Source organism: Heliangelus exortis, chromosome Z, assembly GCF_036169615.1.
Source record: "Heliangelus exortis chromosome Z, bHelExo1.hap1, whole genome shotgun sequence".
In the NCBI taxonomy this organism is placed as follows: Eukaryota; Metazoa; Chordata; class Aves; order Apodiformes; family Trochilidae; genus Heliangelus; species Heliangelus exortis.
The window spans coordinates 58,974,726-59,002,360 of NC_092454.1; the positions used below are offsets into that span (position 1 = coordinate 58,974,726).

At 38.3% G+C, this 27,635-nt stretch overlaps 2 protein-coding genes across 8 annotated transcripts in view; one reads left to right on the forward strand and one right to left on the reverse strand.

Moving 5' to 3' along the window:
• Positions 1 to 18,362, reverse strand: part of AP3S1 (adaptor related protein complex 3 subunit sigma 1) — a 40,214-nt gene extending 21,852 nt beyond the window's left edge. For all 7 annotated transcript variants that reach the window (XR_011723347.1, XR_011723350.1, XR_011723348.1 and 4 more), the window contains exons 1-5: positions 18,229 to 18,362; positions 16,017 to 16,108; positions 13,729 to 13,840; positions 6,524 to 6,595; positions 786 to 893 (exon numbers count right to left, since the gene is read on the reverse strand). Coding sequence is in view for 3 of the 7 variants with exons in the window: in XM_071731234.1 (XP_071587335.1) it covers positions 786 to 893; positions 6,524 to 6,595; positions 13,729 to 13,840; positions 16,017 to 16,108; positions 18,229 to 18,297 (453 nt within the window). In the remaining 4 variants the exon portion in view is untranslated. The remainder of the gene's footprint in view (positions 1 to 785; positions 894 to 6,523; positions 6,596 to 13,728; positions 13,841 to 16,016; positions 16,109 to 18,228) is intronic.
• Positions 18,363 to 18,585: 223 nt separating this feature from the next.
• Positions 18,586 to 21,530, forward strand: ATG12 (autophagy related 12). Its single transcript, XM_071731236.1, has 4 exons — positions 18,586 to 18,754; positions 18,943 to 19,079; positions 20,628 to 20,690; positions 21,071 to 21,530. The coding sequence occupies exons 1-4, from the start codon at positions 18,586 to 18,588 to the stop codon at positions 21,128 to 21,130; spliced, it is 429 nt and encodes a 142-aa protein (XP_071587337.1). The 3' UTR covers positions 21,131 to 21,530.
• Positions 21,531 to 27,635: the final 6,105 nt, after the last annotated feature.

Consider the following 27,635-nt stretch of genomic DNA (forward strand, 5'->3'; position numbering starts at 1 on the left):
GATATACTAGTAGGATTTTGGCTTACAAGGCATTTCTGGTGACGTTAAAGGAAATCATTGTTTTCTGTCATAGCTAAAGTATTACTAAAATCCTTTCTTAGTCTCAAGTTTTTTTTTTCCGAAGCACAAGCTCAACAATCGTTGAATTAAAAAGGGTTCCCCACAACTACTGTGAGTACCTTGTCAGGCTGTTACAGGAATATACAGAATAACATTTTTCTTACTCCGATCCACCAAAGACTAAATGTTCAGATTGGGCAGAATCCCTATTTTCATTAGAGGGTCTAAAATTAGGCTTTGAATGCTATCTCGTCTGCTTCCATTCAATTTATTACTTTGTGCTGCAGTATTATTGTGACACTAAACACATTACTTATTTCAGATGCTAGAAAGATATTAGCAGAAAGGAATAGGTAGTTGTTGTATACACACTTTGGTTCTTTATCCACTGATCTTTCATTTAAGTGTTATAGTCACTAGTTTAGTACAATAAATACACTGGAAGTAAAATGCTTTCTGCAAGAGAAATTTACATGACTACTGAAGTATCCCACTAGCAATGGCACACAATGCTATTAGATACATAAAGCAAAAACTAATCAGCAGCAACTCCAAGCAATTATTACTTCTGATGAATGGGTACCACATCATAGCCCAATGATATACTGTCAATTTTTAGCATTATAAGCAAGCAGTTGTCTATAGTTTGCAACTGAAGGGTAAGTAGCATGCCTTTACTACAACCATGTTTTTACTTTAGCAGCTACACATTCTGTCACTCTTACCTCAGATTTCTCCAGTTTATTTTGAGCATCGATCTGAGTGACGATTTCATTCATGTTGGTCTCCAAAACCATTCCACCCATGACCATCTCAGCCAGTATATTATGGACCTAAAAAAGACCAAGAAAAATTTTTCAAAAATGTCATACATGCACAGATGGTACCTGGATTCATCAGAACAAGAACGTGTGTATTCACAAAGTCAAAGAATGTTAGCAATTTATTTTAAACCATTTGGAAAAAAAAAGCTCATCAGCTGATGTTAATTTCTCCTGTATCTTCTTTGCTCATAGTTCTGTTACAAATTCACCAACTATACTACTTGGCTCATCAATGCTAGAAGAAGCTTCCACATTCATCTTTCTTTCAGAACCAGTTTTCTACCCAAGGACTACAGACAGGAGACCTGATTAGCAACAATACCTCACTAATACCTCTCACCTCTCACATAAACTGCTCACAAATACATGTGTAAAAGCTAATTTGTGCATACACCTATGAAGGAAGATACAGAGGGATGTTCAGCCACCACAGATACCAAGACTAGGCTTAGAAGGAGAATTAACATACATGAGTTATAACATAAAACAGGGAGCCTTCAGCACCTAGGACTAAACCCAAGAGCTGAGGCTCAAGCTGAAAGACTCTGCAAACCATCTGGGGACATTAATGAAATGGGTTTATCTAAAACCCCTCTTCCCTGCAACACTGATTTAGGGGTCTGGGCCCTGGTTCACAAGTCTCTGCTTCAGAGTCTAAATTTGCACTTCATCTAACAGATTTTTCTTTCAATTCTGAAAAGACAGGCTTCCACATACTTTCTAGTACAAATACAATTAAAACATAATATATATTTTAATCCCACTACAATTCTAAAGACAAAGAACATTTAATTACTTTTCTGAAATGAACACAGTGTACAATATAGTATTTCAAAGCATAATTCTGCTGTTAGTTTGATATTCTTGCAATTTTCATGTGGATCAAGGATAGAAGTAAGTCTCTAAATCAAACACTTCAAATATGAATTCCAAGTACCAGATATCAAAACCACCAGACATCCTGATTTTGTGCCATACCTCAAAAACAAAATCAAAGAGTTTTTCTCTGATAAATTAGGTTTGGGGTGATTTCTTAGGGAAGAGATGGTACAATAGGTTTGGTTTAGAAGCAGGCTGATTTTCAGCTTTAATCACCATCACACTGTATTGCAAGATCAGTGATTTTTTTAAGCTTCTGAACAGGTTTATCCAGCCTTCTTGGCTACTGCACAACTTTTAAGTCTCAGAATATGGAAATTTTACCTCTCACAATATGTGTAGCCACCAAAAGCAAAATATAAAAACTACAAAGGTCTTAAAAATACAGTATTTATCTGGCAATTGTGGTTATATTTTATTAAAAAAATAATAAACAAGTTTTTTTCACATGCTATTAAATGTGGGGGGGGTTAATTTTCTAGGGCACTATACCAACTTATAAAAGGAATAATAAATAATTAATATTTCCTTAACACAAGTAGAAAAATTTTCTGGCTCATCTTATCTAATCTAAGAGTTTACTATGAATTGCTTTTTTCCATCTCAATAAAAATACAGTTTAACAATGCAAACACCATCACTTGCTAATGAAGATTATAAACTTGGATTTCATTTTCTTTTTAAAAATGCACCTGGCTCAAAAACAGCAACCACAGTCATCGCTTCCAGATTTTAGGGGGATATTTCTCACTTTGGTCTTTTTGGCAGAGCTAGTGATGTAAAAGAAGAAATTCCAGCCTTAACTTTAGCCTTGGCTACTGGCCCCAAAATTCAGAAACTACTAACTTTAAAGTAGAAGTAATATTTTTTCTGTTGAAGAATACATTTTAATCTGTGAAGGATACCTGAAACTGCTTTGGTAAGTACATGAGAGACTAAATTCCAGACTACATCCTGGAGAAGAAAAGGAATTTAATTCAATTTCCTCCTAACATTCTTGAAATCTCTGGTAAATTCTAGAACTTGTCCCTTCTTTAAAAGCTATGGGATAATTCATATATATTTCTGACTGAAGAGGCAAGAAATTACATTGCATTAAGTCCCTGCTTACTTTGCTTCAGCAGTGAGCTTCACAGTAGAAGCTGTGGAAGTGTAACAAAACAGAACAAAAGAAGGTGAAAGGGCAGTTCTTGATCTTTACAGATTACTCACTTTTGGTTTAAAATAAACAAAAAATAATGAGCGATAATTTTATCAAAAAAAAATAAAAGAAAAAAAAACTCTCATCAGGTATCTCTAGCAGGTTACTGATGCCAAATACTGAAATGCTAAAATTCTAATAAAACAAATGACTGAAGACATTGAGCATTTGATTAGGTTGTCACAAGTACCACGGTTGCTCTGAAACATATTACAAGGTTCATGTAAAAAGAAATATAACTTAATTATGCCAGTTTTGGTAGCTATTCCCCCCAGTAGATATATGCTTTTACAGTTCTGTCAGCACTACTTTGCTCCTAGAGTGCTGCTAACGTGGCTGATATATAATGTATTAGACCACACCCTGAAAATTGTGTCCAATTTGAGGTCTACAAGTACAGGAAAGATAACTGTAGTTCAGAGGGCCACCAATATGGTTTGGGACAGTGCTTTCATCCTAGGGACAGAAGATGGAGCACCAGGGCTGGTTCAGCCTGGACAAGGGGCACTTGGGGGCATTTAACAGCAGCTGCAGTGCTTTTGGGGGCAATCAGGCAGCTGGGCACTTCTTGGCAGAGAATGGCAGGAAGGGAAGGGCCAGGAGAGGCTGAGATTGGCCATAAGGAAACCTTTCCCTGGGGAGGTCAGGCAAGTGAGTGGTGGCATGGGCTGGCTGAGGGCTGCACAGGCTGGCTCCCTCCCTTCCTGAGCAGCCTGATCTGACCTCATGGCTGACTCTGCTGGGAGCAGCACATTGCAGAAGGCAACCTGACCTCCTGATATCCGTAATTATCTTATGATTTTATGGTAACAACATGCTACTTCAAGATGTGGAGGGAGTTTCAGTGGTAAAAAACCAAATGCATCAGAGCCAGGAACTTTCTCTAGCCATTATAGGCAGGAAATCCAACCATTATGAAAGAGCAGATGCAGAGAGCTAGGGACAATTTAAGTGCAATGCATATGTCAGCAGTAGTATTAGTACCAAAAGTGGCTGTAAGTATGCATTCATGTATGATTAAGAAAGAAAAAATTTCATGTATACATATAAATGAAATTAGGAAAGACCAACTAACTGCATTTCTAACTACAACGATTTTTGCATCAGCCAACCTCTTAAAAGCCAGATAATGAGATCGCTCAGGAATGTACTAACACCTACTACTTCTCAAGCATAGTAAATGCTTTAAAACTTAACTGTGTCAGGATCACGGGCAGTTAGTTATACAGGTGTCCAAACAATTATCCAAATACTTTTGAAAACCATATCATTAGTATCTATGTTCACTATCATCACTTGGATTGAAAGAGATACCAGACATCACTAAGACTACTTATGACATATACCTTCTGCTATGAATTCACACCTCATGCAGAAAACTTTTGCATATGCCTTAAAATACTGAAAGCATGAACAAATGCCCAAATGCTTGTGGATTTGGTTTGGTTTGGGGGGAGCTGTTTTGTTGGTTGGTGTTTGAGGTTTTTTTCCAGGCAGGTAGAATATGCAGAGATGTTGCTTAATAGATTTTAGTAAGAGGCCCAATGTGTAACATCACCTTAGAAGTACTGCAAGGTCTCTACAGTAAGTACACATCACATAAGACAGTTAAGAGAGCAAATCTATGATATGACCCAACTGAAGCATTTTGTGTCATATGAAGACAGACATAAGCTGAAGAAGTGTCGAAGCCTGAGCAGTGGAACATGACCACATAGCCTCCAGAGGTCTGTGATTCTAAGACCAAAGCCGAACTGGTTTACCATTTTAAAAATTAAAAATAAAAAAATAAAGCTTCTTGAGGAAATAGACCACTGATCATAAAAGACTCCAGTCCAAGTACCACAACAAAACAGGGCAACCACTCCATGATGCCAAGACAAAGAATATGATTTACTGGTTCAAAGAATGCATGTCATCAAGGCATTAATTCCCTTCATTGTGAATCTTAAAGAGTCTGCAACATGGAAGCAAGCTACAGATTAAGAAGGAATTGACAAGGGAACATTGTCTGCAAATAAAAAGAGGCAGAAGACAAACTTCAGGTTTCTGGCCAGCTATAGCACTGATGCCACAAAGAACAGCAGTACACTTGTATACTACAGGCACAGAAGCATACTTGTATGACTGGAGTTAATATCCAGCCTCTGGTAGTTATTGTTATTATCCCTATTATAACAGATGAAATTAAGAAGTAGTAAGAATTTAGAGGTGTTTTTACAAAAAGCAAGAGCGCTTGCTACTTCTGTACAGTGCTCTGCCTAAAAGCATGAATGCATGCTTTAAAAAACGTGGAGAATAAATGCATCAAGAAAAAACTTTCAATAAAATCTGGCCATCATATTTTCTTTTCTTCAAGCTGCAGCCTGATTCTGGAGGATTCACTGTTCTAATCAGGCAAGAAACTCTCAGAAAAGATCACAATACTCTCAGGAATATTTTACTAGGTGATAAAAAACTTTTGGAAAAACAGAATTATTTCCTTATACCCCTAGCAATGTATTCTGGTATTTTACTTTTAAAAGATGCTTACGATACCTTTCTGTGAAATTTTTCCACCTGCAGCTAAAAGTCAAAATCTTTGCTGCAAAATGATTGCAGTATTGGAGTTCTTTAAACTCAGAAGCCAGTATATAAACCACTCATAAATTCTTTCATAATTTAATCTGCCATTTTGGAAACAGCCAACATGTTACAGACAGACTAGACCAGCTCATGACCTGTCACAAGCACCAGATCAGTTCAGACACCTACTCAAGGTCATTTGAATTACATTGTCTGGTCGAGGTTTACATGTTTCTTCCACAAGAATTTTGTCATTTTAAAAATAAAAGAAGACTGTTTCAAATGGTTACTTCAGACACTTGCTACTATTTTTAGTGCACTTTTAGTGATATTGAAGTCTTATTTTCCTTTTTTATTTTGTTGTTTAAGCAAAAAGATGTTCCTGGAGGAGAAAAGGTGACTGCACAGAAAAAGTAGTGGGCGCAAAATGCAATGGAAGGAATAATTCTGTATATTCCATTTGCAGCATCCTGGGTATTACACCAAAATTTGCCAGAATCCTTTCAAATGAAAGATTACTATAGTATTAGCATTTCTCAAAACTAAAAAAAGAAATAAAAACTTCATAAAGAAAACACTTTTTCCTGATGGCTGGGAATGTTCAGACAAGATTGATTCTCCATGTTTGAAAAAAGGCCCAGACAGCATTTAAATTACATAAATATGGCATCTGAAAGGCAACTGCCAGCCTGAAGTGGAAAATCCTGTAACAAGTTTCAGTTCTGAGTATATGTAAAACCTAACAGTAAACAAAACAGAATGAATATTTTCTTGAAATTAAGTCCTACTCTGAGAATATTCGGATGTCTCCAATTTGACACTTGTATGTGCAGTAACACTCTGTAAATCTCCCACAATATTTCCTTTTTCCTCAGGAAGACATGTTCCACCACAGCTTCCAAATCCTGAAAACCATCTGTTGATAGAAACTGTCACAATTTCACCAATAAAAGAGTAGCACAACTACAGAGTATAATACCAAGTATCACGGTACCTTGTCTACATGAAAAATTAAATCCAGTTCACAGACATTTTCAAAACATTTGTCTAGTGTTTCCACAAATACCTGCAAACAGGAAGAAAAAGACAGGGGTTAAGCTTTAACAGAAACTCAATTGTTCCATTAGGTGCAAGGTTTAACAAAAAAATAAACATAAATAAACACTGGGCAGATTTTAGGGCATTAAAAGCATCTACAGAAATTAAGTGGTTAACATTATTTTGTCAACAGCATGTTATCAGTAGAGGGCAAAACTGTATGAAGAAGCCAGCTTATGTTCACTGCCAAAAGTCACAGTTTTTACAGTTTTAAACAATAGTTACATCTTGAAAAAAGAGTAGCATCATCTATGCTTCGATTTTCTCAGGTATGATCCTAAGTGTTCCTTCCCACTTCATTGGAACCCAAATATTAATAAAAAAACTGCTAGGGTTTTTTTTTTTCATTATTATTATTATTATTATTATTATTATTATTAGCAATAACTAGACTGTAGGCACCTTCTAGGTAACCAGACAACTGTTAACTTTGCCACACAGAGACACATGTGCAACGCAGATTGCCAGCATCATGCAAGTTTGTCAGCACTACAGCTTCCAGCAACGGTACAGCAGCTTTCACCTGGTGAATTCAGGATGGATCAAGGAAAAAGGTAGCTGTCTGCTGATCCCGTCAGGCATATCACCACATAAGCTTGGAAAAGTCCAGCAGTTTCTGCACAGACAAATAACCCCTCCCTGAATCTAGAATGCAACTGCACAAAGCAGAAAAATCCAAGCGGCTGCTGGAGTCCAGCCACTGATGATCTCTGACAGATACAGACTGTATGCTACCCCTTTCTGGATACTTCTGTAACAGATTCCTTGATAATCGTGTCAGACAGTTTTGATAAGAGTATACCAGCCTTCAGTTAGGCCAGATAACAAAAAGATGACTTGCACTTCTCATGGTGCTGAATTCCCATTTCCATGAGCTTAGGGTGAGTTCTGACAAGGACTCCAGTCAATCACAAGCTCAGTTACCTTTATGCAAGGGATAACTCCTAACTTAGATGAGATGCACCCAGACCTTAAAATTAAACATGCATTTAACTATGAGATCTTAGGGTCCTCAAAATTAAAAATAATTCTGTAAGAATTTATTAAGGACCAGTAAATAAGCTGCAACGTGTAGGTAATGTTAATTTTGGTTTCAATGCCATTTTGTCACACTGTGCATTTCATACTTTTTATTAAGTCATCACTGTACTATTTTTTTTGTGTAATTTTTTTGCAGTTCTAAACTCAAACACTGAAACAGTAATATGGGAGAAGTTAAACACCTGGTTTTGATTCTCTCTCTTTTGTTTATTAATCCCATCTTAGTCTTCGAGAGGAACAAGATCTCAATATGCAGAGGCCCAGAGAAATAGAAATGAGAAGCCATGTTCTACTGATAAAAAATGAAGTTGAGAAAAGGCCTGTTCCTACAGACACATATTTATGTCTCCAGACCCAGAGAAACAGGTCTACTTGATACCACATTTCCAGTTGTCTACCTAAGATACCAAGAAAGGTCACATTTACTTCTGAATCCCTGGTCTCAGATCCTGCTGGTACTATAAAAGAGGATCCCACTCTGCCGTTGCTATTGCTGCTGCCATTCATCTCCCTATTAATGTCAAACTACATCTAACTGATGTCCCAAGCATTTAGAATGAGAATTGTTCTTTAATACCAAAACACCAATTCATAACTCAGACTAGGAACATACAGCATTTTCACAGGCAGACTCAAGACAGTAAGGTTCACTGACAACAGTTAACTAAGTAAATTAATATGGTTCACGATTAAATGAACTATTATTATTATCATTAATTATACTGAAGCTAAGCAAAGCAGATTTTTGTCTTCAAGTAGTTGTTAATTTGCTGTGATAATGACAGTCTCCCATAAAAAAGGGAGGCGAGCAAACAAAAAAACGTTTATGTTAAGCAAAACAAACCACACAGGTCACAATTATGTGCAGCAAGACAAATGACAAGAGATGTTCTCTTACTTTCCTTGTACCTTAGGAGAATGTGGTTACAAGGACAGTGCTGTTTGATATTAGCTGCAGGAAGAAGATTGGAAATAAAGTGTAAATGTAACCTTTACCCAAAGGTTTTAGTTAACAGAGCTAACAGTTTGATACTATTTTTGAAAGAAAATAAAATATTTTTCAGCTACATCACCAAGTTTGCACATGAATTTACATACTCTGACATTCACCTTGTTCCTTGGAAAACACAGGAACACGTTAAAAACAAAAAAAACACCTAAAAATGCTCAAAAAAGACCCCCATGGATATGGGTACTTAGTAGCAGCATGTCTGGCAGACTAATAATACAGAAGTTTTGTTTTTGTGACCATCCAGTAGGTAGGGCTTCTCCTGTAACAATGTTTGATTGATAGTTACAATGGTTACTTTTAAACCTTGACCCATTATACAATGACACCACCGCACACTGAATGAACTCACAGATCTCTGCTTGCAATTTATGGCCAGTAATGCACACTAAACTTTTTGTAACCTAAGGAAAATCAGCTGGCAGTGAGTATCCCCTAAAGAGATTTCTCACTGGTTAAGGATTTTTCATGGTAACTTTGGAAACTTCTTCAATCTTCCATTCTTGATGGAGAGTTCTCTCATCGGTGATGCCAGCACTGACAAGGTATGAATCTCTTACCATGTAGACTGATGCTTTTAGAGACCATTTATTTGTAAGATAGATTTTCTTACACTAGCATTCCTTGACTTATTTTAAGACAACATCAAATAATCAATATAGCACATAAAATTAGAGCCACTTGCATCATAATTTTAGTTGACAGCCAAATTAAATGGCTAGCACTGCTAGCATTTCAGAACTCCAGTAATTACACTTCAGGTTATGCAGACTTGTAGATCAAAATAACCAGAAAATACAATTGTTTGGGGACATTCACACTCCACACACATGAGTTCAAATGCACCTTTTGATGTTACTGTTAAAGAAACATAGATTTAAATGAGTCAAATAGCAGGAAAATAAGGATGAATGCACAATGAATTACTAGCTCCCCCTAGTGATGATTTTTAAAATAACAGTAATATTTTACAGTTCAAAGAAAAACCCATGTATAACTCCATGAAAGTAAAAAAAAATAACTAAAAAAAAAAAACCAACACCAAAACCAACCAAACAAAAAACCACCTAAAACCAAAACAAAAAGAAACACACCACACTTTTCTTCATAGTAAAAATGCATTAATAAAGCCAGATATACAGCTGGACAGTAAAGTACACAAATAAAAACACCAAATTCTTATCGAATATATTCAAACCAGGAGCTGCCTATACTCAGCAATGTAGAAAAACATAAAACACCATCTCTACCAAAAAGGGGTTATTTTTTAATTAGTCAAGTAAAAGAACAAAGGAAGAAAATATATATTAGTGCTGGGAAGATGCAAGACTAGCAGAAAAAGCAGAACACCTAATAAATTAAAAAGACACTGTGTTCTTCCACACTTATATTTACATCTTGGATTTCTTTCAGTGTGTTTTATTTAACTACTCAAACTGTACAGAGAATTCCAAGATTACAGTGTAAGAGGAAGACTGTACAAGTCCTGCTGAGTACTGTTAGGTTTTCAAGCAGACATACAAATAGACTTAATTTATTAGAGTAAGTTTTTTTTAGGTCAAAATATTCTTTTTGTTCTTAATTTCTGCCATTTACTTTCCCAATTCTAAATTAAACTAAGAGCATTAAGTGAGAACTAGTTAAGGATTTTTCTGACAAATAGGTAACCCAGTCATATGCTATTCCCTTTTTTATTAAATTAGCATAAAAGCACCTCTGGTCAGGACAGTTCATGTTGAAAGAATTGAAGAAAACATCTTTCATGAACTGCACTGCATTTTCCACATGCATGTTACTGTACAACATTACCTGGCAAGGCTATATTCAACTTTTCATGGTAGACTGATCTCACAGATTTACCTGCTTGATCAGTCACCATGTCTTGGAAGCTCTTGGACTTGATATAGGCTTTTAGGTCTGTAAGACAGGTATTGTAAATGTCACTGAAGTTTTCCTCACAGCAGTCTACAGCTAGTTATACTTTCTTATTTATTTTATTTCCATGAGCTATATACATTACACATCACACACTAATGAATGGAGCTTGGAATAGTTACAACTCATGACATAACTTACACTGAATAGAAAAGACTGCAAGATCTACCAATGAGCTAGCTATCTATCTCCCATCCAAATACTCAAAAACAACAAACAGAATCTATACATTACCAAAAAAAAAAGAAGAAAAAAAACAAAAAGGAAAGAAAACAGAAAAAAATTAACAGCATGCACTTGCCTGAGGTACTCAAACACATTTAGTTTGAACACAGTAAAAAATCTGAGGCAGTCTCTGATCTCTAACACATACAGTCCATTCATTAAGACTGAGCCAGAAGACTTCCCTTTGAAACAGCTCTGACCTAATGGGGATACCAGTGGCTTTCACAGAAGTATCTTAAGTACTACAACAAAAATTTATGCTAGAAAAGAACTGCAGGCTGCTGTATGTAATCTAATGCATTATAGATTTATTCAGTTCACAAGTGAGAAAATTCCTACCTGAGTTCTAGGTTAATTTCATAGGATTATTTTCATGAGATCATAAACTGGTCCTCTACAAAACTACTTATTTAAACAATTCAATCTATGTATGATTCATAAAGTCTGGATGGCTTAGTCTGACTTGCATTGTCTCTGAACTACAGTAAACAAAGATGTATGAAAATGGTTCAACGCTTCTGGACAAAACCCACAAAGCTTATTTACTTGAGTAGGTGTGTCTGCATATGTACTACCAGTCTGTGTGGTTGAGATGTAATAATAAGCTTTCTAAGGGTGATTTTCCAGTATAAGATAAATTTAATTTTGATTGCTTTTTCGAGGAGGATTAACCAGATCCTTCTTGTGAACCAGCCTGGATATTCGAAATGTTTAATAAATCTCTGTATATTTTCTGCTATGATCAAATGGTTGAATAATAATGACCTAAAAAAAAGAGAATACTAAACAGCTGCAGATACTGTGGTAAGACTATTTTATAAACGAAACTATACTGGTCAGAAAAATGTTATGTATTTCTATAAACAGAAACAGCATTTCTATTATTTCTGCTTCCTTCGAGTAACTACACTGTCATATAATTAAATACCAAAGCATATTGGGAAAGATGTGAAATATATAGACTGAGAGTCTGAAACCTATTAAAATACTTCTGGAAAAAAGAAGGAACACAATTTAGAGAGAAGTTTAAGATCTCTCAAGTTCAGAGTTTGAGAGCTACACAAATCTAGGTAGTACAAGCCCCAGTAGTTTAAAGTAAAGTTCAAGTTATGCTGTGAAACTGAAAATAACTGTAAGCTATTGATGTGACTTTTTTAATATACCATAATAAGTGAAATCTTAGTTGAACTTGCTCAGTGTCCCTGCAAAATATAACAGGACAGACAAAGATACCTAAATCCTACCCTTATTATCTGATTAAACATAAGGTACTTGTAATACCCACTTCATCTGAAAAACATCCCCAAGTCAAATGAAACATTAACAAGCATCTTTTCTCAATTTATAAATATTTTAGTACTTCCAAGTAAGGCGACACAGTAAACCACAAGCAACTATGCAGCCCTGTACATCAAACAGCAAAGAACAGTAAAGTTCACTGTAAAACTCTATCAGTAGCTTGCACTGTTCAGATAGTGCAGAATTTTTCCATGACCAAAGATTATTTAAGAATCTAGTAAGAATTTCCTTCCCTGCTACCTACGCAGTCACTCAGAAAGACAACTTGGATCTTCTGTCTGGAGAAGCACTCAATAATGAATAGCTTCCTGAACACGAGCAGCTGACTGAGAAGCTCTTCAGCTCCAAGAAAGGTCTGCAGGGAATTGCTGGGCCTTTAAGGCTCACAGTGCTGCCTGCAGTGAAATAATCAATAAAGGCCTACAGCTCAGGATACGATAGATTTTACTTACATAATAAACCAATTCTCTTGACGTGCAAGCTTTACAAAAGTTTAACAGTAAGTGAATCGTATGCATATATATATATATATTTATATGTATCCAAGTATATGTAGAAAAATCCATTTTAGGAAATGCCGTATATCTCTCCATGGTGTGAAACCTTTTTTTTTTTTTTTTTTTTTTTTTTTCCATTTGACTAAATTTACAATCATCACTGAAATTGTTTCTGTGCAAATTTATGTTAAGAATGCACTGGTGTAGTTAGAGTTCTCATAACACGGGAGCATTTATATTGCCAGACATAACTTTTGTTGCTGAGTTGATAGAGACATATTTAACAGTTTAAATCACACTGGGAGACTTGCAGAAGACACTGTATTCAACTAAAACTGAAGTTAGAGATCTTCAACAGGCCATGTCTGTTCTATTGCACATGAGAAACTGAATCTGTCTTTCAGAAAGATAAATTGTAGATGGATTAAGGACTGGAATCCTGAACCAAGGAGCATGGATCCTGACCAAGAGACCATTGTTTAGGAGCTGGTGACAGTAAGCACAGGCCTGTGGCTCTGCTGCACCAATTCTGTGGCTGCATGCCACCTGCATGATCTTGCCTGTACCTCAAAGTGCAGCAAGAATTTCTGTTAGATCCTTTACAAAGGTCCTTCAGGAATGGACAGCCACAAGAAAAGTTTCACCTAAAGAAGCTGATGTATTGAACATGTTAATCTATTACATACTTGCAATGAATACATGTATGTGTGCGTGTGCCTCTGTGGGTATACACACACGTACACTGACACAGAACTTTATGTATCAAGGTTCTCATAGTCTAAACACAGAGTAACTGTTTGAACTGCACCATTTTTACCTGCCGACAAGACAAGGCCTTGAAAAGCTGCAACAAAAAATAGCTGCTGATTGTTCATCATCTATGGTCTCAGTAACAAATAACAAATAACTATTTTCAAAAACAGGCCAGTAAACAATCCAAAAGTAATATTCAGCACTCTGGTTGTGTTCACAGTATGAAAGCCACCTCCACTTTCAAATATTACAGAAAAAGACAGAGCTAGATATTGAAGTTCTAAGGTATAAGAAGTGTAATTCCATGTATTGAAAAAAAGAAAAGCACCAAAAATAGCTTACTTGTATGAGGTCTAAAATGCCAAGCTCACTTTCAGAAGAATCCACACAGAAGACAAAGTACAAGGTGGCATAGTGTCGGTAAATGAGTTTGTTGTCAGATCCACCTATTAATCTAAACAGGGAAGACAGCAGAGAAGACAACAGGGAAGGTTAGTTAGTATCTCAGTATAAGGTGGGCAAATCATCACAGTTACTGGAGTTAATAGGAGGTCTATTGTTAATGGGTGGCTGGAGCTTTCCCAAATTCAATTATATCATAACTTTTATTTTGTTATATAATTACAATGGAAGAATACCAAGCCCCAAGACAATCCAAGCTACATTTACCACACAAGGAGTTGTTATCCGTATGGATAATGATTACATCAACATATGCACCTTCTTATAATCAATTCAAACAAATAATTCTGTATCATCTAACAAAAGAAATTACATGTTCTTCCATCACACACCCGTGGGCGCTTTGCAGGGATTAACCTGCTTTACAGATTAGCAAAGTGCATGCCTACAAATCCTTCCCTGCCCTTCTCAGAGCAACATCAACAGAAAAAAGAAACTAAAATGCAGACTGCCATTTTAATTCACAGAAATAGCCTGAAATTGTCCTTATGGTCCACTTAATAACCAAGAACATGTAGCACTCTTGTGCTACAAACGTATCTTGAGAAATAAGACTGTACTACAATCGATCGTTTGTGATGCAGCGTTGAAGTCCAAGAAGTAATTTTTTATGAACTTGCTCATCAGGTTACTGAACAAAAAAAGAACAAGTCTAAACAGGTATTTCCTTCCACTCTTCTGCTAGAGCCTTTCCAAAGAAGGTACTTAAACTGTATGAGGGGATGTTTTTCAGTTCATTAATATCTGCTTTAAGATGCAGGATTTCTGCTGAAATTGACATTAAAATGTTCCATAGCCTGAACCTACATGGCTATGAACTTCATAATTTTCCCTTTACTCTGTACCAGAACTGAATCACCTGTTTGGTGTACCATAACTCATCCCTTCAGTTTCTGCCTGTATCACAAGGAGAGAAAATGTAAATAACTAAAAAGATCAGTAAATCTTTTAGATGACTCTTGCTTAAGCACACTGATTTGCATTAATGCTTGGGTGGGGGGAGAAATCCACAGCTGTGATTTTTTTTAAAAGGCCTTCTGTCTTTCACCTAGAGAATTCAAAACATAAAACTTCCAGCTTGAAATAATTTCCAAGAACCTAACAATAGACTCATCAGTTGAGTAGATGGAAGAGAAGGATTTTAATTAGGAAAAAATAAAGCCAAATAATTTGAAAAACCACAAATTATCTTCATAAAAAAACCCCACATGATAGCTGACATGATACAGTTAGGGTGTCACTGGCTCTGCACACAGAAAATTTAGGCATTAACATAGTGACATTAAGTAATCAGAAATTTTCACAAATACAGTATTTAACAGGCTATGATAATCTCTATGTTTTTTCTGGAGATAATGAGCTTACTACACCAATAATGACCCCTTTTCCTAGAACGCAGCTTTGTGACTACTTACTCTTTATGACTAATATCCCAAAATAAAACACTTTCATTTCAGAATTTCTTCTCTTCAACTAAAGCAAGACCACATTAAAAAAACAACACAGATGATTCAAGAATCAATATTTTGTACATGTCTTCTACTGACAGATGATTTCTTCCTACCTTGCTCTACTTATATTAATTTAAAAAATTTTGATGAAACTGCTTTAGTTAACACATTTAAAACCTACTTTTTTTTCTTCCTGGTTTACTGACTCTTGATAAAACGTCTGAGGGATCCCACTATCAGAGCTGTCCACTCAAATTTTAGGAGTGCAAGCCAAAGCAGTGGCTAGAAAATATTTTAATTTTCTCAATGGGCATGGCAAATATCAGTGCCTCCTCAAATCAGAACAAAAATCTTTATCTTGATTAGGGAGAAACCAGTCAGGTATCATCTGCCTGTTTATTCCTCATCTTGTGTCTGGAACAATTAGATTACTAGATACAGCACACTGTCAGTTACAGCACTATAAAAAAAAAAAAGTTTCATTGCCTACCTCATTTTGGTACATACATATAAATATATACATGAAATATATGTGTGTGCTTCAGTTAGTAAACAATACATACAGCTGGTGCAGCATGGTAATGTTCTTTGTGTATTAAAATATCTCAAGTGAGATGGCATTTACAAAACAACTGTAAAACAGTTATACTATAATCAGCAGTAATGATATTTGCTAGCCAATTAGTACTGCACATGTATTTCAAAATTGATACTTACAATCCTCCTTCTAGGAAATTACAGACATTTTCATCACGTTTCGACACTAAATGGAAAGTTTCTCTGATAATTTGTTGCTGTGTATCTTCACTCTATGAAAGAAAGCATATTTTGCTATCAAGCTAAAATGGATTAATCGACAATGCACAGCACACACAGCTAACAAGCAGAACACAAAGTTTTTTAGCACATTCAACATGTTTCTTCTGAAGATTTGCCAGTTTAGAAGCTATACATTGTTTCTCTCATTTCAACATAAGAAGATATTTTTACTAGTTAAGTTGCAGAAGAGTAAATGACAGACAACTGGAAAAAAAAGTGTTTTCAATAGATTTAAAAAAAAAACCAAAACATTCTTTTCAAGTAAACATAAAGTTTTCTCAAGTGTTCTGTATTTTGTAACTCTGTCATAGTCCAGATAGCTAGAGACATGCTTCGAAACTACTTTCACCCACAAACATGGGAAAAAGGAGTGAGGAAGCTAAGAATCTCACAATACATAAATCTTTCAGAAAGTAGCTTAAAATACAGCAGTAACATGAGCAGCAGCTTTTCCTAAGCTATGAACTTCCCTTCTAGCAGATCAGAAACACTGCTTCTGAGTCCGAATTCACTTGACCTTTCTTGAATTCCCACTCCAATCCCACAGTTCCTACACATTTGGTTCTGCCACCCTTCCTAAGGGTGATTTTTAACAAGCTTTTACTTCCATAATAAAATAAAAAAAAAAAAGATGCAATTCCTAAAATCCTGAATTTCTTCCCATTTTTATAAATATCTGCTAAAAATGTTCAGCAGCCTTTTTAAGTTTTGGTATCATGATGCATACAGATGCCTCTTCACAGATCTGACCAAAATAACCTCCCTAGGGAGGTTAATGCAGGAGACACTTCGACCTGTATGAAAAAAACCCAGTATTTTCCTCTAGTGCTGATTTAATCCATATTAAAATAGTCATGTGTCAAGAAGTACATAAATAGATCCATCCTGTTGAAGTCACACACAAGAAGATAATCAAGACCATTTCAGCTGTTTCTGTACACCATAAAGCTCCAGGGAAATCACTTAATCACATAATTTCTTAGTTTAATTTGCTATTTTCAAAATGTCAAGGCGTTCTGTTTCTACAGACATATTGTCCTACTTTAAGCATCGAGGATCTGTTCTAATTCCTGTTACACAAGTAGGTAGAGCACAGCAGACTTGACAGGAAAAATCTGGTATCCTCCTGCTACTCACTCCTCTTTTCCCAGGACTCTGATTACACAGGAGTAATAGAAGACAAAAGAAGATAATTACATTTGAATGGAAAAATAGTAAACAGTTTGACTTACTGCAGGTTTTATATTTTTCCGCATAGTTTTTGTATACTACCTCTTTGTTACCTCCATACTGACAGGGAAGAAAGGAAAAAAAAAAAAGAAAAAGAAATAAAAAAAGGCGGAAAACAAACACAATAGAAGGTTTTTTCCCAACCTTCTGCAGGTCTGCAGGTGAAGTTACCAATAAGATAGTGGGGACACACACAAGGGGAACACTTATAAATATGTGTCAGTTAGAAAACTCCATTTTAATTTTTTAATTTGAAACGGCAAATGAAAGACATCTGCTTGGTAAAAGTGATGAGAGAGAAGAAAATGGGTTCAAAAGCATATATTAGAATTTCCCAGTGCTGCCCAGAGAAGGGATCAAATTCAGTCGCCCATAGCAATGACCTGTATCAATTACAACACTCCTTTAATTAAAAGCCTGATAGTGCAAACTAGTGGCCATTATTTCTGCTATAAGGCATCGAAGGAAGGTAAGTCCCTTCCAGCGAAGTTAAGCGTGACTTCTGTAATAACCAGCACTGCAAGCGGCCACAAATCCAAGTGAATAACAGCACCAAGTGAATAACACCACCACTGAAAAAGCACCACCAATATCCATCATTCTGGGAAGCACCAGTGGTTTCCCTGTGCCCTGACGCCCAGGCAGCGCTCACCCCGTTCGCGGGAAAGCACAGATCACCGCACCCAGACCACCAGGCGCAGGCCGGGCCCGCAGCTCCGCGCCTCCGGGCCGACACAACCGCACTCGGGATCCGCCGCTCCTGAGAAAACCCGGGGGCCCTAGGCCGGGGAACCACCCGCAACCCCCCTCCCGTCCTCTCCCCTCCTCCCCTGCACCCCGTCCCCCCGCACCAGCCACCCGTGCCGCTGCCCGCCCGTACATAGCGCTGGTAGAACTTGGAGAGCCGCGGCTTCCCGTGGTTGTTGAAGATGAGGATGGCTTTGATCATGGTGGGGCGGGGGGCGGCGGCTGCCGCCGGGATGGCTACGCTGCGCCCCTCCGGCCCCTCCCCGCCCTTCCTCCCCGCTCTCGGGGCGGCGGCAGCGGGCGGCGCGCAGCGGCTCCGCGGGGCTCCGCAGGGATCCGCAGAGATCCGCAGCCGGCACCGGCGGAACGGCTGACGGGGCCGCACGTGACGCGCCGCTCCCTGTCACCTGACGGGAAAGGGGCGCGGGCACACCCCGGGAATGAGGCGCCGCGCGGAGCCTGGCGTCACTTCCTCCGCCCGGGAAGCAGCATGGCGGAAGCTGAGGAGCAGGCGCCCGGCTCCCCTCAGAGCGAGGGCCGAGGCGAAGGCGGAGAGGAAGCCCCGGAAGGCGGAGCGGCGGCGGGAGCTGCCGAACCGGCTCCCCCTCCGGCCGGCTCGCCGGGCACCGAGGAGGCCGCCAGCGACACGAAAAAGAAAAGTAATGGGGCGAGGAGTCACCGTCGGGGCGGGCGGGCGGGTGCGGTGATGGGCAGCTGAGGCGGCCAATGGGCGCTGGGAGCCGCTGGTTCCCGGCCAATGAGCGGGCGGGGGGCGGGGCCGCGGGGGCAGCGTTAACCCCCTCCCTCCCTCCCTCGCTCTCTCCCTCCCTTCCTTGCTCTCCCCCAGTTGACATCCTGCTGAAGGCCGTGGGGGACACCCCCATCATGAAGACCAAGAAGTGGGCCGTGGAGCGGACGCGGACCATCCAGGGCCTGGTCGACTTCATTAAGAAGTTCCTCAAGCTGATGGCCTCCGAGCAGCTGGTAGGGGCAGGGACCTGGCGGGCCGCCCTGGGTGTCGGGAGCCAGCTGTGCTGAGAGGTTTGGGCAGCCTGTCCCCAAGCTGTCACACCCTGCAGGGAGAACTCCTTAAATCTAGGATACGGCTTTTTCCAGGGAGGCTGGCGTAAGGGCACCAACAAAGGTCTTCAAAGTACACAGGCTGAGATGAGGTGTAGTGTCAAGGTTTTGATGAGCTCAGGTGCTCAGCTCTAATCTTTGGGCTGTTTGCAGTACCTCCGTTTCTTCTTGCCTGGTGCTGACATGCAGAGCTGTGTACGTGTTGTGCAGTGATGCATTTCAGTGAGGGGCTCATGCAGTGTAACTGCAGAAGTCAGGTATGTGGAAGGAGTATTTGGAAAAAAGTCTAGAGGGCTTGGGCTTGAAATTCTGAATATTAGTGTTTGTTTCCTTCATAACATTCTGATCAAACAGTTCATGCACTGCCAGAGGATGGATTTCTCTTTTGAAGTGGGTAGCTTGGAAGGTGTTCTCAGTTTGGCAGAACATTACCAGTACTGTTCATCTGGTCCTTCCTGTGAAGGTCCTTCATGTGGCCACCTGATAATGTTGGAAGAGCTGGAACAGATTCAGAAATCTGATTGTACTAATTTTGCGATGAGCAGTAAACCTGAAAGATCCATGAACTCAAAACTTTTCACTTAAGAAATACTGTTAAAGCCAGACTCATTAAAACAGCCATAGCTAAATTTTAGATTAAATCGCTCTGGTTTTGGTCTGGCAGCACTTACTTAAGCATGTAGCTGCAAACAGTTTCACTAGCTGTCACTGTTATCTGGGTATCTAAGTGTTTCTTTTTCCTAAGGCTTTATGTCTCAGAGAAGAGAAATAGTCCAGGTATTTGCTGTTTATGGTATTCTCAAGAGTAGAGTATTCATTAGCTGACATTCCATTGTCTCAGGAACAAAAATACAGGAGCATGGACTATTCCGGTGTGGTTTAAGCTTAAGACTATACTTCAGAAACAAATCCCTAGGAATTTTAGCTCTCTTGTTTAGAAACAGCACAATAGCCTTCTGGACATTGCCACCTCACACTGCAGATCCCAGGGCCTTGTTTGACATTATGGGGTAGCAACTATATGACTATATACCTTTGAAGCAGGAAGTGAGAAGGATGACTTTAAAAGAACAAATTAATTTTGATTTGTGTGACTGCTTACTTAATTGAGGAAATTTAGAGTAGTGGGTTTGTTTTGATTACTTGAAGTAAGAGCAAGAACCAAACCAGTGAGCTCTGACACAGGAGGCTCATGGGTCAGCTTTCAGGAGAAGGCAGTCAGCTTGTTTGCCTGCTCTGTTTGGCCAGAGATGACTCATGGAAACCATGTTGCAGCTCCACACTGAAGTGAAGATATTAATTCATGGTGTGCACATGTATTTTGGTGAGCACTGTAAAGACTGCAAAAGACCTAGTGAGTAGAGGTCAAATTAACCCACCTTTGGCTGCATCATCTATGTAATCTCTGAGGTCTGTGGGCAGATTACCACCTTTTGTTTTCTTTCCTTGCAGTTCATATATGTAAACCAGTCTTTTGCTCCATCTCCAGACCAAGAAGTTGGCACCCTCTATGAGGTGACTATCATCTTAAATACCCCTTCCAAATGTGCCTAGCAGAATTTATAAGGATACTTCAGGCATTTGAATCCTCTTGCTGGCCCTGGCTATGCTGCTAATACCTTGCATTTAGTGTAATATAATTGATATTCACACATCTGATGATGTGTTTTAAGGAGACATGACTTCAGACAATTTCTGAAAATGCATTCCTTCACATTAATAAGTTGTTGTGCCTCTCACTGTGACTGAGAGCTTTGTTATCAGTAACAGTGTTCCATGACATGGTTACCTGGTGGGAGATGTTTTGGGGATTTTTTTTGGTTATGTACACCAGCCCAGGAATACTCTTAACAGCTCTTGTTTTGTTTGGTTTTTGTTTGTTTGTTTTCTTGCAGTGTTTTGGAAGTGATGGCAAGCTTGTACTGCATTATTGCAAAACTCAGGCATGGGGATGAATGTCAAGAAATACAGTTGTTCAAGTGTCTTCAAAAATGGAAAAAGGACTAACTTTCTTAACCTGTAAACACACAGAAAGAAGGATTTTTGCATTTCTGCTTATGACAGTACCTTTATAAAAAGGATGCAGATGAATGCCATAACAGAATGCTACCTGGCCTATATACCTAAGCTATCTGATCATGAAGCTTTTTTCATCATGTACATTTAGGGTACAGAAGAAAAACCCTGCATCTGCCATCTGTCAAGTAGAGCCAGCTTTCTTGCTGCTGAGCTGTCAGTTGCTGTATCTGAGAGGAAATGATGTCATAGTTGTCTGGAGGACTGGACTGCTCTGTCATTCTGTGTGCTGTACTGGGGATAAAAGTTCCTTTTTTTATTAAAAGGGATGTTTATGGTGTGTGTCACCTGGGATTCAGTTTATTTCTGAGATGTTCATCTGTTCTGTGTGTTCTGTCCTTTGTAAAGTCTTCATCTTGAACATACATTGTCTCAGGTCATTCCAGGGCAGTATTTTGTGGGGTTTTTTTTTTCATCATTAATATGTAGGCATTGGTATGTAATCTAATTACCTCACCCTGTGCCTTCATTGTTAAGAACCTCATTTACATGGTACAGCATAATGTTACACTTCAGAAAAAGTTTCCTCCCACTCAAGTCGTGTAGTGGTTTGTTGAAGGCTGAACACTTGTGTGGTTGCCAAGATGTTACTCCTGGCACTGTTTAATGACTACTGTCATGAGTGCAATGGTGCAACTGGCTGCCTCATCTTTCAGTTACTGAAATAAACATGAGGTGCTAAAAATCTGCTCTTTATATATGCCTTTTGGCTGTTGTTGCTTTCCTGTTTAACCAGAGACATATTCCACTGACAAAACAGGATGCACTTTATACCCTTTTGCTCAATAACATAATGATGGGGGTTTTTCTGTCCTGCAGAGGACTTGCTACCTTGACTAGGGTACTGACCTTTGCATTTTTTTTTTTTTTTGTTGGATGCTTTGGGTGCTGGGGGTGGGGTTTTTTCTGGGTTTGTTTTAAATGTTTGTTGTACAATCTTTTATGTTTGTTTAAACTGAACTAAATTAAATGTTAGCTGTTTCCTTGCTGAGTATTCTTATGCTGGATCACAGTCTTGGTCCCTGGTGTAATTCACTTCCTTAGCACTCCCAGGCATAACAACCTGTTCTAGTTTCAAGCATGCTTCTACTATACTCCTGAGCTCTTCTTTGTTATTTCAAGTACGAGTGGCCCTTCTGTAGTTTCTGCAACCTCAGTGGCAGATTGTTTCCACCCTTAAAGAACTTTTAAAGAGCTAATACTCAGGTTGTTCGTGGTGCTGCAGTTTGTATGCATCCTGTGTGGCACAAATGCCCTGAATCCTTACTGTGTGGATAGCTTGATCTCTCGCTTTTTAAGTGCAAAACCTAGATTCATTGCATTAAGATAGGAAGGCAGAAATGGTTTTAGATTTAAACGCTACAAATAATCCATACTGTTGCCTGCTCAGAGCCCTGATTTTAGGAATCTTTGCCTGTTTAAGAGAACCATAGTCGAGGGAAGTGCCCTGGTTCTGTGTTCCAGAGGGAACGCCCGATGAGTTACAGAGGCCAGTGTAACCTTGAGCAGCCACTAGAGGACACACGTGGACAAAAAAGGTAATTTCGTGGCTTTTCCGGGATTTGCCCCCCCCAAAAAAGTCTTATTTGTGTTATGTCAACTTGCTGTCCTAACAAATATAAGTATCTTCTTCTCCAGTGTGGCAGTATGTTTGCTTAAGATAAGTAACTGGGAGAGTCTGGCTCTTAAAACTTTATGTTGGTACCATTCACCTCATTTGATCTTCACAAATGAAACTACTGATTTAATACAAATGTGCCCTTCATAAGTGGTACAAGAAGGTTGGGTTCTGTGTATGTGGGTTTTTTGGTGTTTTGTATTTGATCCAGTGTGGATCCTTGATCTATTAGGACCTTGAGGTGAAGGAGAGCTGTAGGTTATTGTATTGTGCCAGCTAATGGTAGGTTGTCCATGATACTGAATCAATTGAGAATTTTTATTCTCTGGATCTGAAAAAAAAATTGCCTCAATCCCTTCAGAGGTTATAGTCCAGTAAAGTAAAACCCACTGTAATTGTTTAGATTTCTTTTATTCACCAAAGGAGTTTTTGAACTTGGGCAACTTACTCATGCAGATTTGTATTATCCATTTTTTTAAGAGTCAGCCTGTTCCTCAAAAAATATTACTGTTTACTTCAGCATTTTTCTGCTGTTAATTTTTCTCCAACCCCTACTAATTACTGGCCTCTAATTTACCAATATACTGTAACTACTCACCTTATCCTTGTGTATTTCCTGAATGTTCCAAGTGGCTGCCCTTTAATCATTTCCTTGTTAGGGCTACCCTTTCCAATCCTACTAACTCCTCTGTGTAGTTTCTCTACATTATATAGAGATCCTTCCTTTCTTGATAATTTGCCCTATAGTGTTCTGCCTTCTCACATTAGGGAGGTAATCACTGTTTCACCTCTGGTAACTCAGCAAGGACTATGGGCTCTCACTGCCTGGACTCACTTGTGACTCTTTTCAGTGGCAGAAACTTTTCCTTGTGCACAGTCTTAAATAAAAGACCAGACTGCAAACATGGTAGGTAGATGATATATTGGGTGAACAAAGAAATGATAAGCAGGATGTTGCTTGTTGAATTTGTAAAGACAAAGCTTGCAAAAGGCATGTTAAACCTCATATTTTAAACAGGTATATTTATAGCATTAAAATCTTCGATATCCTCAAATGCTTTAAAATATATATACTTAACTTCTTTAAAAAGAATAATGCCAGTAAATTTGAAACAACAGATGCTTAAGCAGATAATGAAATATGTTTTCTGAATTCAGTATGCATTGAGCAAAGGTGTTGACTGTATAGCTGAACTTATTTCAACTGCTACAGTGGGAGGAAAAGGGATTTGAAAGTAAACGTTGAGCTTTTGGGCTAGTCCTGTGAGAGTGGTGAAAAACAAGTAAGTGTAAACTTACTTAGAAAAGTGTTGTGTTCCACCCAGAGATGATAGATAGCATAATGAGTTTTTTGTAATAGATTTTATTTCAGTTGATTTTATGTAAATAAAAGAATAGGTAAATTGTAAAAATTCAGTAAACTCTTAAGGTTGAGAAATAAAGATAAGTATTGGAAAGGAAAGTTATACTGGTTTTACAAAGACTTAGTACTTCATGATAGCCAAATACTATGCAAAAATTAATTTATCCTTTTTCCAAGGTAACAATCACCAAATGCAAACCCTCTAAGCTGAGATTATTTATATCAATTAGTATTGATAATGATTTAGAGACTAGCAATTATTATACTTTTCTGATCTTGACTTGAATTCATCTGAAAAGCACTTGGAAAAAAACTAAAGAAATAAGTACAATGCAAAATCATGTCACCTACATGCATATTGAGCAATTGTCATCTTCACTTTCAAGCCTTGATGAATTACTGCAAAGATATTAAGAGAAGATGCATTTGTCTTTATTATCTCCACAACATAATCTTGAATATATTGATCTACAGTGAAACTGGGATGAGGAGGCTGAAATTCACACATCCACTCTTCACAAAATTCTACATATTTTTCTTGTCCCTGCTCTGCCCTGCTCTGTACTTCAATAGCTGTAATGCCATGAGATGTTAGATGCATCTTGCAGTATTTTCATAGAATCATAGAATGATTTGGTTGGAAAAGACCGTTCTAGTTCCACCCCACCTGCATGGGCAGGGACACATCCCAGTAGACCAGGTTGCTGAAAGCCCCTGCCAGCCAGGCCTTGTACACTTCCAGAGTGGGGGGCATCTGTTTTCTTTAGTCAGCTTTTTACTTGATGCCAAAATATCTGAACAGACAAAAATTGAGAATTTGTTTCATCCTAAAATAGATGGTTCAGAAAGGTTGAATAAATCACATTATTGGCTAAAGAGAGACCAAAATAAGTGCCTTAAAAGCTTAACATTAAGCCAGTCGAATTTTATCTGCTGCTGGCCTCAGTAGTGCCAGGAGCAGTGTAGCTCACTCATCTGTACAGTTATTTGGTGTAGCAGTTGCTGGCACAGATTTTTGGCTGTGCACAATTTCAGGAGTTTCTGAAGGTGCCATTTCTGGTGGGCACTTTGGTCATGACCAGCCTGTTCTGGATACAAAGGTAAATAATGTGGACACAAGCTGTTCTTTGCAAGTTGGCCTCTGTGCAAGAGGGCAGTCCTTGGGATATTTGCTAGTACATACACAGTCCCAATTTCAGGTAAGATTTGATCCTTTGTATTCAAGGGGAATACAAGGAATTAAACTTTGGGAGAAAAATATTGTCTCTTCAAACTTCTGGTACAATCTCAGAACCTTTTTTTAGTATGGTTCTCCAGCTTTCCTTCCATGTAATCATTACATACATGCTTGCTCAAAATGCATGCCAGTAGGTATATTCTGCGACATTTTTTTTTTAAGGATGTAGATTATAGATGGTAAGAAAGTACTACTTAGACATCTCAGTTCACTCATACTTTTCCTTACAAGTAGGTAAGAACCACAAATTAGTAAGAACTAGGATAACATATAAGAATCTCAGTTTCCTTGTTCTGTATCTTCTATAATTCCACATGAAAATTATTTCTTATATATATATTAATTCTATTCAGTGAATAGAATTGCACAGAGGGCTTAAGCATTGAAAAAAAATAACCAAACAAAAGATGATTGATTTACATGTTCCAATTGCAAAAATCTGCGTTAAAGGACACAAAAATGTCATTCCCTCAAACCCACTTTGATAACAACTAATAACCCAGGCAACTCAGGAACAAAAACACGTGAAGAGCTCTTCAGTTCTGAAAGAGGAAACCTCAAAGAGAAGGGCTCCAAGCAGCAAACTTCACTTAAATGAAAGAAAAAAAATCTCTTGGTGCAGAGAGGGCTAACCAGCACTTCAGTTTTTCATACAAGTATCAACAATTGGAGGAAATAAGAATTAAAGTGTTTTTCCCACAGAAAGAAATATCAATGTTTTATATTTTATTTATAACATATGCATAAGTGTACTAATAACTTCCCACAAAAAGAAATAAATTTATTTCTTCCAAAGGTCCTTTCTGTGCTGTGTGGTTTAATTCCTCACAGATCTTCAGTGCAGTTTTTTTTTTTTTCTTCAACAGTACCCATTCTGTTTAGTAGTGAGCATTTTCAATGTATGGCATGACTTGGTATGTGGTGCCCTGTTTCACTGATCATTACTGTATTTTGTAATATGCTGATTTTTTAACGCATGACCTGTGTTTGATGGAATTTGTTTTCAGGCCTTTTTTTTTGGGGGGGTGAACCTGGGAAAGCAGCAGGTTTTCATGCAAAATATGTTACATACCGAGGGATCAGTCTCACTTTCCAGGCTATATGACTAAGGAACAGCTGCAGTGCTGTTCCACACACCAGAAAGAACCATCCCACTTGGATGTTGGGCTCCATATTCATTTAACCTGCTGCTCCAGATCAGAGTTTGGGAACTGCTGCTTTAGATGGTTCATTGCTTCCAAATAGCAATCTGGGTGACGTCAGCAACAAACATTTACTTATGCTTCCTCCTGATTATGACCCAAAAGGTCTCTTCTGTGTAACTGGTATCCTTCCAAGAGTTCAAGGACCTCCAGGTAAAAAAAAAAAAAAAAAAAAAAAAGGAAAAAAGAAGTGTTTCAATCATAGATTGAAACACTTCAGGTTTTCAGATACAGGAATCGTAAAAAGCTTAAAGGAAAAGGCAGTAATGCTTTTGTCATGCTTTGGGACTACATAACACAATGTGGTATTTCAGTAAGGTGAGTCTCCTTCGTGCAGGCTGTTAACCTTTCATCTGCATTATGACATGTGTCAAAATGTTATCTGAAGCCTCCTCAGAGAGACATTACCACTGAGTTATGTAAGCCAAAAACTTGCACTACAGCTGCAGATCCAGACTTTCTCTTTAAAAAGTATTCTCTGGAAACATAAAGAAGTCTAGGTGAATAGGGACTTAATACAATTTCTAACAAGGTGAAGTCGTAGTATCTGGAGGAAGAGATGCAAATGTTTATTGTTGGGTTGAAGTGCTTTTATTTGTCCAGGCTTAGAGGCTAAGGAGACACAGTAGAGGTATTAGCTGTAGGAGTCCAGGGATTCCAGATACCTTGGATCCCACTTTTGACTTGCCCACAATTTTTATTTGGAATTACAAGATACATCATTCCAAGCTACATATTTGGGCCTAATATAAAGTGTGAAGTGTCTTAGGACTTGAGTTTATTAATTCCATCAATCCTTATGAAGCATTTCATCAGTAAGTCTGGATTAAAACCATGTGAACTGCTCAGGAGATGAGGTTCCAATATATGTTTAGGCTCTACAGCTCTCTTGGGGTGACCCTTGGAGTTAGACTTCATGTCCAATAATTTCTGGAAGTACTTTCAGCTACCTTTTTGAGTAAGA

Excerpts from the sequence above, each read along its gene's own strand:
- ATG12 (XM_071731236.1), top strand. The coding sequence starts at position 18,586 with ATGGCGGAAGCTGAGGAGCAGGCGCCCGGCTCCCCTCAGAGCGAGGGC. Across the intron at positions 18,755-18,942 it reads CAGCGACACGAAAAAGAAAA|TTGACATCCTGCTGAAGGCC; the intron begins GTAATGGGGCGA and ends GCTCTCCCCCAG. Across the intron at positions 20,691-21,070 it reads AAGTTGGCACCCTCTATGAG|TGTTTTGGAAGTGATGGCAA; the intron begins GTGACTATCATC and ends GTTTTCTTGCAG.